At 38.1% G+C, this 13030-nt stretch overlaps 1 protein-coding gene across 1 annotated transcript; it reads left to right on the top strand.

Annotated features, from left to right (window-relative positions):
* The first annotated feature begins 5454 nt into the window (after window positions 1-5454).
* LOC131360622 (adenosine receptor A3-like) lies at window positions 5455-12717 on the top strand. Its single transcript, XM_058401248.1, has 3 exons — window positions 5455-5655; window positions 8539-8879; window positions 9642-12717. Exons 2-3 carry the CDS (start codon window positions 8612-8614, stop codon window positions 10505-10507), a joined length of 1134 nt encoding a protein of 377 aa, XP_058257231.1. The 5' UTR covers window positions 5455-5655; window positions 8539-8611; the 3' UTR covers window positions 10508-12717.
* Window positions 12718-13030: the final 313 nt, after the last annotated feature.

Raw genomic sequence — 13030 nt, 5'->3', positions numbered from 1 at the left:
TAATAAAATCAATTCCAAGTTATTTTTATTTGTAACATCCGATGTACCATTTTTTGCCGCTATCCGATCGATGCCATCTCTCAACTCTCATTAACAGAACATTGAAGTCACAATTATTTTGCATCTATGAGATGAATAGAAATACAGTGTATTTCTCATAAGCTCACATATGCTCTCGGAACACAGAATAAAAATAACAGGCTATAATATGACCTAATCAGAAGAGCGAACACTGGGCTGGTGTCAGAGAGTTCGGGTGATTTATGTTGATGATCTCTGACTGAGATCTGCTCTCTAAACACGTCCTTGTTATAGAAAAAAGCTGCAGGGTATTGCTTATATTTCATTCTGCTGAACTATGAAGTCGCTGTCCTCCAAAGCAGCCTTACATGTAAATCAACAAAGAAAAAACGGAGGGAAAAAAACAAAAGAATTTTATCATAAATAAAGTATTCAGTTATAACAATGTGACCATTCACATCACCAATGATTTCCCCATAATTCCCATTTTTCTTTCTAAAAAAAATCTTAGAATAGAAATAGTTCTGTACACTGTATACACACTTTCTGTACTTCGGCTTTGTTTGGAAATTGTTTAAAATTTAATCCTGTTTCCTGGCATAAAACAAGCTATTGGTGGCTGCGGATTTTGTTAACCCAATTTGTTGTAAAAAACCAAAACCCCCTCTTCATATAATTACCTGTCATATCCGTTTCTCTTCCACAGCACGGGGCAGTGTGATTCCTGTACCAGTGAATCTCTATTAGCTTTTTGTTATTCCTATTTTTGACTTTGGTTGTGTGGCATTAAATGGGGCTGCCTCACAATCTTGAAGAGCCACCAAATCAATGGAAGATGAGCTTATATTTGCCACATAATGATGTTTTTTTATATTGTTTGTCATTTAAAAGAAGCAATTAGAATTTTAACAGAATTTAAAAATCATGGCACAAATGCCCTCATCCACAGATTTATAGGACAAAAACATATTGTTATGTTAAAACAAATAGGTCATGCTCTGAGAATACTGTCAAGCTAAATAGAAATTCAAGGTAAGACAGTAGAAATTGAAAAAGTTTGAGGCAGTGATGAGGAAAGCTTTTTATTTTTTATTTATTTATTTTTTTAGTTCCAATACAGAGAAGAGTCTTGATGCAAATCTTCCATGTACCATATGGGATGGTTGATCCAGATGAACTGTGCTAGCACTCCAAAGGAAATTCTCTCAGGAAGGTTGGAGTCTGTTTATTGCTTTACTTTAGGTAAGCATTGTTGTTTTGAATCTCCACATTACGCTTGTGTATAGAATGCTGCAATGAGGTGATGCAGGAGAATTGTTTAGGAGGAGATTGTTTAGCTTCATTCTGGATGCAAGAGTCGGATAAAATTCAGGAGAATGTTGTTGTTGTCCTATTTGTAGATGGCAAGGAACTGAACAAGCACCTGAATGGAGAAACCTGCATGGTTGAATCATAAGAGCAATGTGAGGCAAGAAGAATTGTCCAGAATTACATCAAGGCTGCGTGCACTGTCAGATGGTGTTATTCCCCAGGAAGATCACAAGATCTTGACTTCTGGGATTTAAAACATCTGCATCTGAATACGGAAAGGAGAGGATCAGGTGAGTGTCATTAGTGTCACTGTTCTCCAAAAACACACCACAGAACTGCTCTGTGTTCGTACCGTATCCAGTCACGCATGATTTATTAAAGGTTTTACACACGCAGTCTCCGTTCCTAACGTGATGTTCAGGCTGTGATAAATCACATTTAGGTTTATCTTATGAACAGAACACACAGTCATGTCCACATTCTTTACTTTAGTGCTTATGGTATATTTCAAACAGTTTTTCCAAGAGTCTGGTGAATATCGACTATGAAACGTTAAAGACAGGTTTCTGTTAAAATGTTAAATGGCAATATTAAAAATATATATAATTATATGAATGAATTAATCAGATGATCGGATTTTTTAAGATTAGATTCAACTTTATTGTCATTGCACATGGGTACAAGGAAACTAAATGCAGTTAGCATTTAACCAGAAGTGCAAAACAGTAGTGAAATGTACACATATGTACAGATATACAGACTAAATAACATTATGAGCACTGACAGGTGAAGTGAATAACACTTATTATCTCCTCATCATGGAACCTGTTAGTGGGTGGGATATATTAGGCAGCAAGTGAACATTTTGTCCTCAAAGTTGATGTGTTAGAAATGGACAAGCGTAAGAATGTGAGCGAGTTTGACGGCGGGCCAAATTATGATGCCTAGATGACTGCATCAGAGCATCTTCAAAACTGCAGTTCTTGTGGTCAGTATCTACCAAAAGTAGTCCAAGGAAGGAACAGTGGTGAACCGGCGACAGGGTCATGGGCGGCCAAGGCTCACTGATGCACGTGGGGAGAGAAGGCTGGTCCGTGTGATCCGATCCAACAGACGAGCTACTGTTGCTCAAATTGCTGAAGACGTTAATGCTGGTTCTGATAGAAAGCTGTCAGAATACACAGTGCATGATGGATCAGGGCTGTTTTGGCAGCAAAAGGGGGACCAACACAATATTAGGCAGGTGGTCATAATGTTGCCTGATCAGTGTATATGAATGTACAGAGAATATATACAGCGGTATATTGCACTTTTGAGGGGTTTATCGGTGTGAAGGGGGATATTACCATCAGTGGTGGGGTTAGTGGGTTGAAGAGTTCAGTAAGTTATTCCTTAGCCTCTTGGACCACAGGCATCTGAGAGGTGTCCTTGAAAAGCTTTACGCAGACACCACTTCCTTATGCAGACAGCTGCAATAGCATACAAATGTACATCAATTTTCTGTCTTGTTCTCATAATAACTTCTGTGTCCAATTTAGGTTAACACACAATATTAAAAAATACTAAAACAGTCTAATTCTTTGATTCCAGTTAAGCATAAGGTTTTTAGTGTCAGATTCTGAGCAAATGATCAGTCTTTAGTTCAAATGCTAGAACTGCCAATGTAGCACAATAAGGCAGATGAAACAAGAACTGCCTAGCTGTGTGTTTAGATAGTATCTCGTCTCAAATGTAAGTCATTTTGTAGACAAGCATCCGGGAAATACATCAATCCATTTTCTGTATCGCTGATCCTACACAGGGTCACAGGGAACCTGGAGTCTATTCCAGTGGTCTCGGGGAAGAGGGACACTCTGGACAGGATGCCATCTCACCACAGGGCACAATTTAGAAATGCCAATCAGTCTACAATGCTTGTCTTTGGACTGGGGGAGGAAACCAGAAAACCCAGAGGAAACCCACAGGGGGAACACAGAGAGGTGTGAGGCAAACATGTTAATCACTAAACCAGTGTCTCCCCCACATCTAGCAAATGAATAAATAAATAAATGAAATCTTGGTCTTGGTGCCTCAACCTAGGAGGAAAAAAAGATAGAATGTGACAGGAAGTCTTTTTTCTTTTCAGATTTGGTTGTGTTTATTTCAGATTCACAACTCTAGGATATTTGTAGTATTTTTTTCACCTTGTTCCTCTCAGGTTAAAATGAGCTGATCATCCATAATTCAGGTATTGAGAAAAACCTTTCCCTCCTTTAAAAAAAGCATTTTGATTTAAATAGCACCACACTGATTAAATGTTCTTCAGTTTTCTTCCTTTCAGTGAAAAACAGATTAAGCTCCATGACTTCCTCAGCATGGACCAGTCTCATACCGGCCACGTGGACGTCCATTTATTCATCTTATCACGGATGTTTGGGAACAACCTTGCTGTTGTTGTTTTTTTGGCAGAATATTCATCTCCGATTTCCTCTCCAGTGGAGTTTTGAATTGACGGACTATTTTTATTTTGTCAACCACAATATTCTCCCCATTGCCTGGACAATTTCAATTATATTAGCATGCAAACTCAGATGTGCTCCTCAGGAGCCAGTCCAGTTACTCAAGCATTGAGGAGTTAATACTGAAATTGACCACGTCGTTATTCAGACCTTGAGCAAGGTTTGAACACATGGGGTGGAGCACAATTTTACAACCTTGATTTAGAAGCTCATGGCTACATTAACCATTAACATGCGCAGAATATGAAAAAAAAATAAATAAAAGGATGTGCTTGTCATGGATTCAGAAGGTCTGTAATAGTAATAAGCAGACTCAAAGAATTGAATTGATTGAAAAACATTTTTTTTGCAGTGTTTGCACCTAGTTGCACACAATGCACTTTATGAAGCTAAGGCAAACTTCTGTCCTAGCTCTGTGCTGTTGTTCTGTTTGTAATTATATGTTGTATGTTGCTTATGTAGCACCAGGGTCCTGGAGAAACGTCAGATTCATCAGAGTCAGATTTATCAGACACCAATATACTGTACATACTAGTGTAGTGTTGTGTGCTCAGGTTCCACAGTAACCTGCTTTAACTTTTTCCTCCCAAAGGCCAAAAAATAGGATTTGTTCCTGTTTTGTTGTGTCCATATTCAACATTGAGTGTCTTTGTCATGTCCCACTCCACAGTGGTGGTTAATATGAAGCTCATATGAAAGTAGACAGTCAGGACTTTAAGAATTTGTTTCAATTGTCTTTCATAAGTATTTCTGTTTTTCCCTAGCCTACTAGGGGCAATATATTCATAAAAAAGTTCCAAAAAAACCCCCCAAATTTTTTTGTCTTTAAATTAAATGGTGATATCGAACCCATTTCTGCTCTCTGTGACGTTTTGTGTCTTCAGTCCTGTTTATAAAATGTCCATAAGACATACATTGCCTTGTTATTTAGTGTCCCCATGCAAGCTTTAAGTCTTATGCCGTGTTCTGTTTTTTTCCACTATTCATAATGCAGAGTTATCTAACATATACTGCATGTTGTATATGAACATATACTTCCTATTGTTATGCAAAGACGCACAGCTTTTATTGCTTTTACTGCACATTCACCTGCGGTTTCATGATTTACAGCACACAAATGTAGATGGATGCATTCATGTGTATGCCTTTAAATAGGTAATTATACATAATAGTGCCAGCTCTGGCTGAAAGGAAATGACCCATACTATGTATTATTCTGTACACTGTGTGTCTATGTACGTGTGTAAGTGTGTGCGAGATGGAGAGAAGGTGTATAGATGTTAAAGACGATGAGTAAAGAAGCAGCGCCTGGGTTCTACGAGAACCAACCCCTGATTATAGGGTGGCTAGAGGAATCGCATCGGAAAAGCCCAGAATAAGAAAGAAGGGAGGACGGTGTGATGCAGGAATCGGGGACATGAGATGAGATGATTAAAGAGAACAGAGAGACTATTGGATGAAGCGATTCAGGGGAGGAGTGTAAGTGTGTTTATGTGTTTATGTGTGTGTGTGTGTGTGTGTGTGTGTGAGAGAGAGAGAGAGAGAGAGAGAGAGAGAGAGAGAGAGAGAGAGAGAATGAAAAATGTGAGAGAGGGAGAAAGGGAGTATGAGAAAAGCCAGGGAAGTGAGGAGAGAACAGAAATCTCTCCTGTAAGCAACTTTGGAGGATGTATTTCAGTGGATTTGATGCTCCACATCTGTTGATGTGTGGATTGATCTTGGACTTAACACGATGTAACTACTGGACTTTTACATGCAGCCTGCTGGACGATTTACATCATTTTTAATTTTCTCATGGCAGGAACTAGAAAACTATGAAATGAAGGTAGGTATGAGCTGAACATAGATGTCATACACTAGAGAAATTCAATTAAATGTACATATTAATCTTTAAAATGATATTCTTTGGGTTTTGGAGTTATTTGGACAGTTAAGAATTTTTAAGGGGGTTAATTAATTCTACTGGGTTCACTACTGATAAATACGCTACATGAAGATCTGCATAGACGCTTTAATGGTTAAATCAATTGAGATTTTTAAAAGGCTTTTTGAGTCAACATTTTCTTTTTCTTCTCATTATTATTATTATTATTATTATTATTATTATTATTATTATTATTATTATTATCGTTGTTGTTGTTGTTCTTTATATTTTTTAATTTAATTCATTCATTTTTTAAATGGAGACGAAATTATTTTTTTTCTTTTCACACAGTACTACTTTTTTCTTTACTGCTATATTGGAATACGATGAAAAGATCTGTACCAAAGAACTAAACAAGCACACCTTGACTGAACATCCAGCAACACGTTCACGCACAATGCAATCCGTATCAGGGGGCAGTGCGTTAAGAGGTGAATGTGACGTGTTAAATAAATGCACCAAAGAGAAGAAGGTGCAAATAAACAGAGAAAGGATCATGCAGTTCTGAGTGAGACGAAGTTTGATGAGGAAGGCTGGAGGAAAGAGAGACAGTTCTGTTAAGTGTAGATCATGAGCATGATGACACCCAAAGATCCACAATCCATGGCATGAACCATCTAGATAACTTTTGGTTCTGACACACAGCCTGAAAACAATTCTGGGGCAATTCTTGCATTGAGTAGTGCCATGAAGATACTGAATTTCTTCCATATTCATCCATGATATAGTTATAAAAACACTATTTACAAATGTGGTGTAAATATAAACCCAGTAACCCACAGGTTCTTAACCTCAAGGTCTCCTGACATGCAAATGTGTCTCTAAATCAACTTTGACGACCATGCATGTGAACACTTTTACTGAGAAGACCAAGGACCGATCCTTGAGGGACACCTTATTGTTACTAATGACTATGTACTGTTATACTACAGCACTATTCAATGCTTCATTCTGATTCAAATATTAATACATTTCTACAAATTGCAAGGTTTCTGTTAATACGCTTGGTCTGATATGTTAGCGTTTCTATAGTAACAAGTATGGTAACACAGTATGGTGGATGATCCACATTTAAATGCATTTTAAACACATTAAAAAAACATTCGTATTTTGTATTCGTTAATGTTGTTAGGTGTTTTGTGAGGAGATGTTTATATTCCATTTATGGAAGGATTATTATCCAGTCTCAATGCTAACATTTCGCAATATGGTGAATGTGCTTTGTTGGTTCTTAGCAATATGACAAGCTGCTTAAGGGTTTGTTTTTTCATTTTCTATTTGTATCTGAGTCAGAAATATCAACAGAGCAAACAGAGGATGAGCAGAATGTTGTGTCAAGTTTACATTAGAAATTGGTCTTTAATGCTGATGTTTATTAGGGACAAGGTTTGTATTTTTGTGGGGTGAGAGAAACAGTTTTGAGGTTCCAAGCGACTTCTTAGCAAGGTGGGAGATAGAGAAGAGCAGAGTCTTTAACCTGAGTCTTCACTCACACTCAGAGAAGTATTATACAAAAAGGAAATGGAAATGGAAATCAAGGGAGTCTGTGTTGATTTTTTTTTTTTTACATATAATCCTATCACGTGAGGTTTGGTTACTCCAAATGACGTTCAGTTCTAATACATCGCCTGGCAGCGATGTCCTTACCTCAGGTAGCGCCATAGCTTTCGTGTAAGTGATGGCGTAACCTCACAAAATGTAATCGTATACAATATGGCCAATAGGGGGAGCTACTGTTTTACAAACTGAATACATTCAGGATAACACGTGAATGAAACTAGTTTGCTAGTTTATGAGATTATATTTTTCACATTTTTCTTTGACTTATAACAACTTGGAGAGTCAGAAAATGAATATTTATAAAGTTTATTCTATCTATCAGTTGGTCTAAATAGATTCAATGCATTAAACGAGTTCTATAACAGACACATTTTTAAAACTGGTGAGCATCAACCAGCTACGTGTAATTGCTGTTTGGGTCCCAACAATTGCTAAAACTGCTATATTATTAAAATATTAATGTGTAAGAATACCTACTGGGAGAATTGCCTCATTCCAGTGTTTAACCTGTCTGTCTTTCCTCAAGCTATGCAAATCAGGACATTGTAACACTTTATTTTTGCTAATTTATTAGAAAGTCAATAGAAAGTCTGAAACCTTCAGACAGCGAGAAAACCAAGTGAGTGTGTCAGCACTGATGTGTGTGTGTGTGTGTGGGAGATAGTCACTGCTGGGATCCTGTCATATCTAGCAAACAGCCACAGCTGGGCTTCTGCTTAGCACTTAATGTTTAGCATGCTAAGTCTAAGGTTAGCACAAGGACCGCCTGAGGGGACATGTCCAGAAAGGGCAGATTAGTAGCAGTGACAGAGGCAGCAGCTGGAGTGTGGAGATTGGTGAGCGAAGTGGAAATGGCAAGCTCTTTCCTTCACGGACCGAGACACGTGCACACACACACACACACACACACACTCATTAAATCATTTACAAGTGCATTACAGAATCTAACTTATACTCATCATCATAATTAATGTCTTTCCTGTGACAAGCTATAATTAACTGTTATTAGCGAACCTCACTATGCTAGCTCTTGTATGAGAAAATAATGGAATACATTAAGTAGTAAGTACTGCTTTCGAATAATTGGATGAGGATGTTCGTTAAAATGGTTTAGTAATTCTAAAATGTCACAGCACAAAGGTAACAAAAATAAGAGGATTGATTTATCAGTATTTATTGACAGAGTAACCTCACTGGATTTTCTTCCTTTCTGCCATTCTGTAGGGTCATGGTCAATCTAATCGCAGCAACAAATTCACTTCACATTGAGCCTTCACAAAGGTGTTAGTAGTACAGAATGGGCTCAGTGACAGCAAACCTCAGCGTACCCTGGGGCGCCGGTGTGCTAATCGATGTTTCTAATCACACATCAGCTGGATCAGCTCCAGGAGTGACTCGTTCTTCAGAGCCTCCCTGCACCATGTGTTGCTGTGGATTACTGAACCATACAGTGACTGTGGCGTTCATGGTTGGCCTGGCCTTTGCCATTGTCATCGGCAACGTGGTGACGCTCACGGTGTTCATGCAGACGCGCCAGTCCCGTACGCCACAGGGCTACCTCAAAGGTACCCACAAACATTTACATGCTCTGATTGCCAAACAGTTAAAAAGAGGGCAGTGTGAAGGTTGTCTTCTAAAGTTTATGTGAAAACATCGCTACTGTAAGGTACCTTTAAACATAAATAGGTTAAACCTCTAAAGTTAAATCTTAATCATAAATCAATTAAATCAATTTCCAAGTGATGAGCCTCCAACCAGAAGTAGGGCATTATGATGGATCAGTTAATGTACATTGTGTGCAGTGTGTAAGCATAGATCAGCTCCTTTAGCTTAGGAAAACATATTTACAACAGACCTGACTAAACAAATATATTTTAAGCCTGGACTTAAACACTGAAACTGTGGCCCTTCAAACTGATAACGATCAGTCAAACAAGACCTAAACCTGTTCCCTTAACACTTAACTCCCTCAACATTTTCTAGTCTATCAAGGAGATTTGTATGGTGTCAAAAGCTGCGTTAAGTTCAAGCAACACAAGGAGACACAACCCTGATCAGAGCCCAACTGTAGGTCATTTACCACTTTAACCAGCGCTTTCTCTGTGCTATGATGAGGACTAATATTTTTCATGAATGTTATTCCTATATAGGTACGTACTTTGTTACCTCAATGAACTTGTATTTTGTTACTGACCAACTCTAACATTTATTCATAACATTTACAATACCTTTATACGTATTTATGTAGGTTTTTTATCAGTTGTTCTGACAACTTTATAAACATAAGTAAAGTTCTATTATCTATTTGTGCTTTTGTATTTTGGCAGTATCTCTGGCCATTGCTGACATGATAGTTGGAATGGTGGTTGTGCCATTCTCTGTTTACACTGAGATATCCATCATGGTGGCCAGCACTCCTCCTATGTGGTACCAGAGTGGATCTACGGTCTCAGCACGAGAACTTTCCAGCTCCTGGCAGCCCTGCATGGTGATCGGCCCAATGTTTGCTGGCTGCACGTTTGTGTCTATCAGCACTATCTTCTTGATGACTGTGGAGCGCAGTGTGGCCATCTTATGGCCATTACAGAAAGATACACTTGTGACCCGACGGCGGACTTTGCTCCTGATCCTCGCTTCATGGACTGGCAGCTTCCTGCTTGCGATGGCGCCTCTAATCTTGAGCGACAGCTTTACTCTGGAGTACAATGAGTGCAGCCGGATGTGTAACTATGTCCCAAACCTGGTGGGTCTTCAGTTGCCGACTGACACCCACATAATGCTGCTATTTCCAGCGTTCGACTTCACACTCCTGGGCAGCACTTTGATAGTTAACATCCTGTCCTTCACTAGCATCTGCCGCTACACCCGCAAGCGCAAACTCCTCTCAGAGGGGCTTGAGGGAGGCGGAAGCACCTGCTCCCTCAGACCCTCCTCGTCAGATATCAAGGCAGCCAAAACTATTGGTATACTTACCTTCGCTTTTGCAGCCTCGTTTTCACCCATTGCCGTCTTTGTGCTGGGCAACGTGGTCGGCTACACTTGGTGCAGCTTTTCCTTTTTCGCCTTCTGGATCCTGACAGGGAACAGCTGCTGTAATGTGATTATCTACAGCGTCAGGGATCATCGCTTTAGGAAAGGGGTGTCACTTCTTTTTCATAGGGACCGTTCGCCACCACACTCTGAGAAGAGCTAATATTTCCAGATATAGACACAATCCCAAGACTACACCAGCTTCACCAACAATTTTCATTCCTGACCACCAGTTCATGAGCATAGCATAGTCTTTTCAGGAATTTTTTCACCTGGCTTTTGAAAAGCCAAAAAAACAAAACAAAAAAACAAAAAAAAAAAAAAAAAACCCAGATCAACTACAGGGAATGTGTCTGGATTTGCTTTTTGTATATATTGCTGTAATTGTTATTACAGATTTGTCATGACATCATTGCTGAGTGGAATATTTATTACATTTTACTGAGATATTTAATTGATGGACTGGGAAAACCTTTTACATGGTCCAATTTTGCCTTCTTTTTTTACAATATACCGTTATGGACTGAAATATGTTTCTTTTTGGCAAAGTCAGCCAATGTCAATGATTCCATGGTTAAAAATATTTGTTTTCTAAAATGAAAGAATGAGTGAAAAGAGTCAATATACAGTAAAATCTGAGAGCACTTTGTGAAATATATATATATATATATATATATATGTAGTGAAATTGCTTCTGTTTTGCATTATTTTCTAATTTAATACAACAACGAATTATATTATTAACAACACCCTGAGTGAAAAGTAGAATCTCCAGTATCCCCGTAGTGTCCCCATTCTACTTTAATAACAGTGTGCACTCAAGCTGACATGGACTCCTGAAGTTTGATCAAAAACTCATGATGCAATGATCAGATATTTTTCTGACCACATATTTGTTGATGTATTAAGGCTCACGGAAATCTGAACTTTTGTACAAAAGAGTTTAAATAGGGACTTAGACATGAAGAATTAAATAGTCAGGATGTTACACATTTCCTTAATTCTAATTTTAATAATAAAAAAAAATATTAATTTGTTTGTTTTCAGTTTTACACATTTCCAGTAAATCTCAGACATTTGGGCTTCACTGTACTGTATATTACCTTTCCATAATTTCTCCAGACTGATGTTTCAGATTTGAATGAATTTGTTTTTATTTCAGGTTGATTCATATCTGATATCAAAAACAATAGAAATGAGCATCCAATAATGACACATGGGAAACTTGTCATCTAAAATCCATGTCAGAGAAAATCACATTGTAGTAATCATTTATTTATTCCAGGTTAATGTACTGTATACTACCAACTTTATTTTAACTTGAACCAGAAAACTGATTTCTTTGATCATATTATTATGGACTTTTATAGATGTTTATTTTCTAATTTGGTCCTAAAATGGTCTTTATATGAAGAAAGTTGATGTTATTTGACTCAAATGTGAGTCTTAACTTTGAATTTTATTTTTATTCAAGCTTGTGTGTGTTGTTTAAAACAAAATATCTAGATTTCAGTAGAAGTTTATGATGTATTTATTTTCAAAACAGCGAACTCTATGGTCAGCGTTAAAGATTTAACTTTAAGAAGACTTTGGCTTAGACTTCTAGGCTGAGGTAGCGTTTTCTTTGTTTTTTCCTGGTCAGAGGTCGGCAATTCCGAATGCAGGATTATCCCGAATATCAGTGTAACAGTGTCAGGATCAAAAAGACACAGCTGCCTTAATAGGTTCAATATTTATCAGATAGTGTGTCCAAGCTACCAGTAAATTAATGTTTATTGTCTTTGATTTGTCGGTTGAGTATTGCATGTTATAGAACAGGAAACATGCTATTAAAAATAAACAGATAAAGATTCTGGTATATTACGTCCATGTCAGTCCACTCCTGACTGTGACTGGATTACTGTCAGGAACAGGAACAGGCCTGGAGAGGGCAGTGGCAGGTGAACCTTGGAAGCCTGCTTCTTGTGTATTTTGTGCCACGCCTTTCCCATTGTTCTCCTTACCCTGTTGTGTCACCTGTTCCCATTTAACCTTAATGTGTAGCCCTTTAAATAGGGATCATTGTGTACCTGTCTTTGTCGGTCATTGTTGAATGTGCCATGTTCTGGTTAAAGTCATGTTGGAGTTTATGTTAGAGGTTTTGTTTGTTTTAGTTTAGTTAATCTAGTGATTAGGTTCGTCTTCCCCATGTCTGTCTGTCTGTGGGAATACAGCTGTGCTGTGTGGAATCCTGCGTATGGGCCTGTCTCCATGGCGTGCTGGCGCATGCACCACCACAGCGGTCCAGGTTCGAGCTCCGCACAGGGCGGGGGTGACCAGACGTGACAATTACTGTATTATTAATGTATTTATATTTAAAGTTTGGGATTTTCAGTTGCCTTGGTTCTTATTCAGAGCATTTAATCATTCATGAGATGATGACTTCAGGGCTTTTAATATTCAAATAAACCTGAAAATTTGAGAAACTTGAAAGTCTGTGTGCACTTGATGAAGGTAATATCAAAATGCTTAGCCTAGTGTAATTTAATTTAATTGTATTAAAGCTAGCCTAATGTTGGTAGCAAACAAACATGGCTATTAGTTTACATAGTCAAATGATCAATGTTAGCAAGCTTGACATCAAACCTCACATTAAAATTAGCCTGATGTTGGTAGCTAGCATTCTTTGCATACTGGTTTACACTGA

The sequence above is a fragment of the Hemibagrus wyckioides genome, linkage group LG10 (genome assembly GCF_019097595.1).
Source record: "Hemibagrus wyckioides isolate EC202008001 linkage group LG10, SWU_Hwy_1.0, whole genome shotgun sequence".
NCBI classification, from domain to species: Eukaryota; Metazoa; Chordata; class Actinopteri; order Siluriformes; family Bagridae; genus Hemibagrus; species Hemibagrus wyckioides.
This window is presented reverse-complemented; position numbering and strand designations above follow the sequence as displayed.

Excerpts from the sequence above, each read along its gene's own strand:
- LOC131360622 (XM_058401248.1), top strand. The coding sequence starts at position 8,612 with ATGGGCTCAGTGACAGCAAACCTCAGCGTACCCTGGGGCGCCGGTGTG. Across the intron at positions 8,880-9,641 it reads GCCACAGGGCTACCTCAAAG|TATCTCTGGCCATTGCTGAC; the intron begins GTACCCACAAAC and ends GTATTTTGGCAG.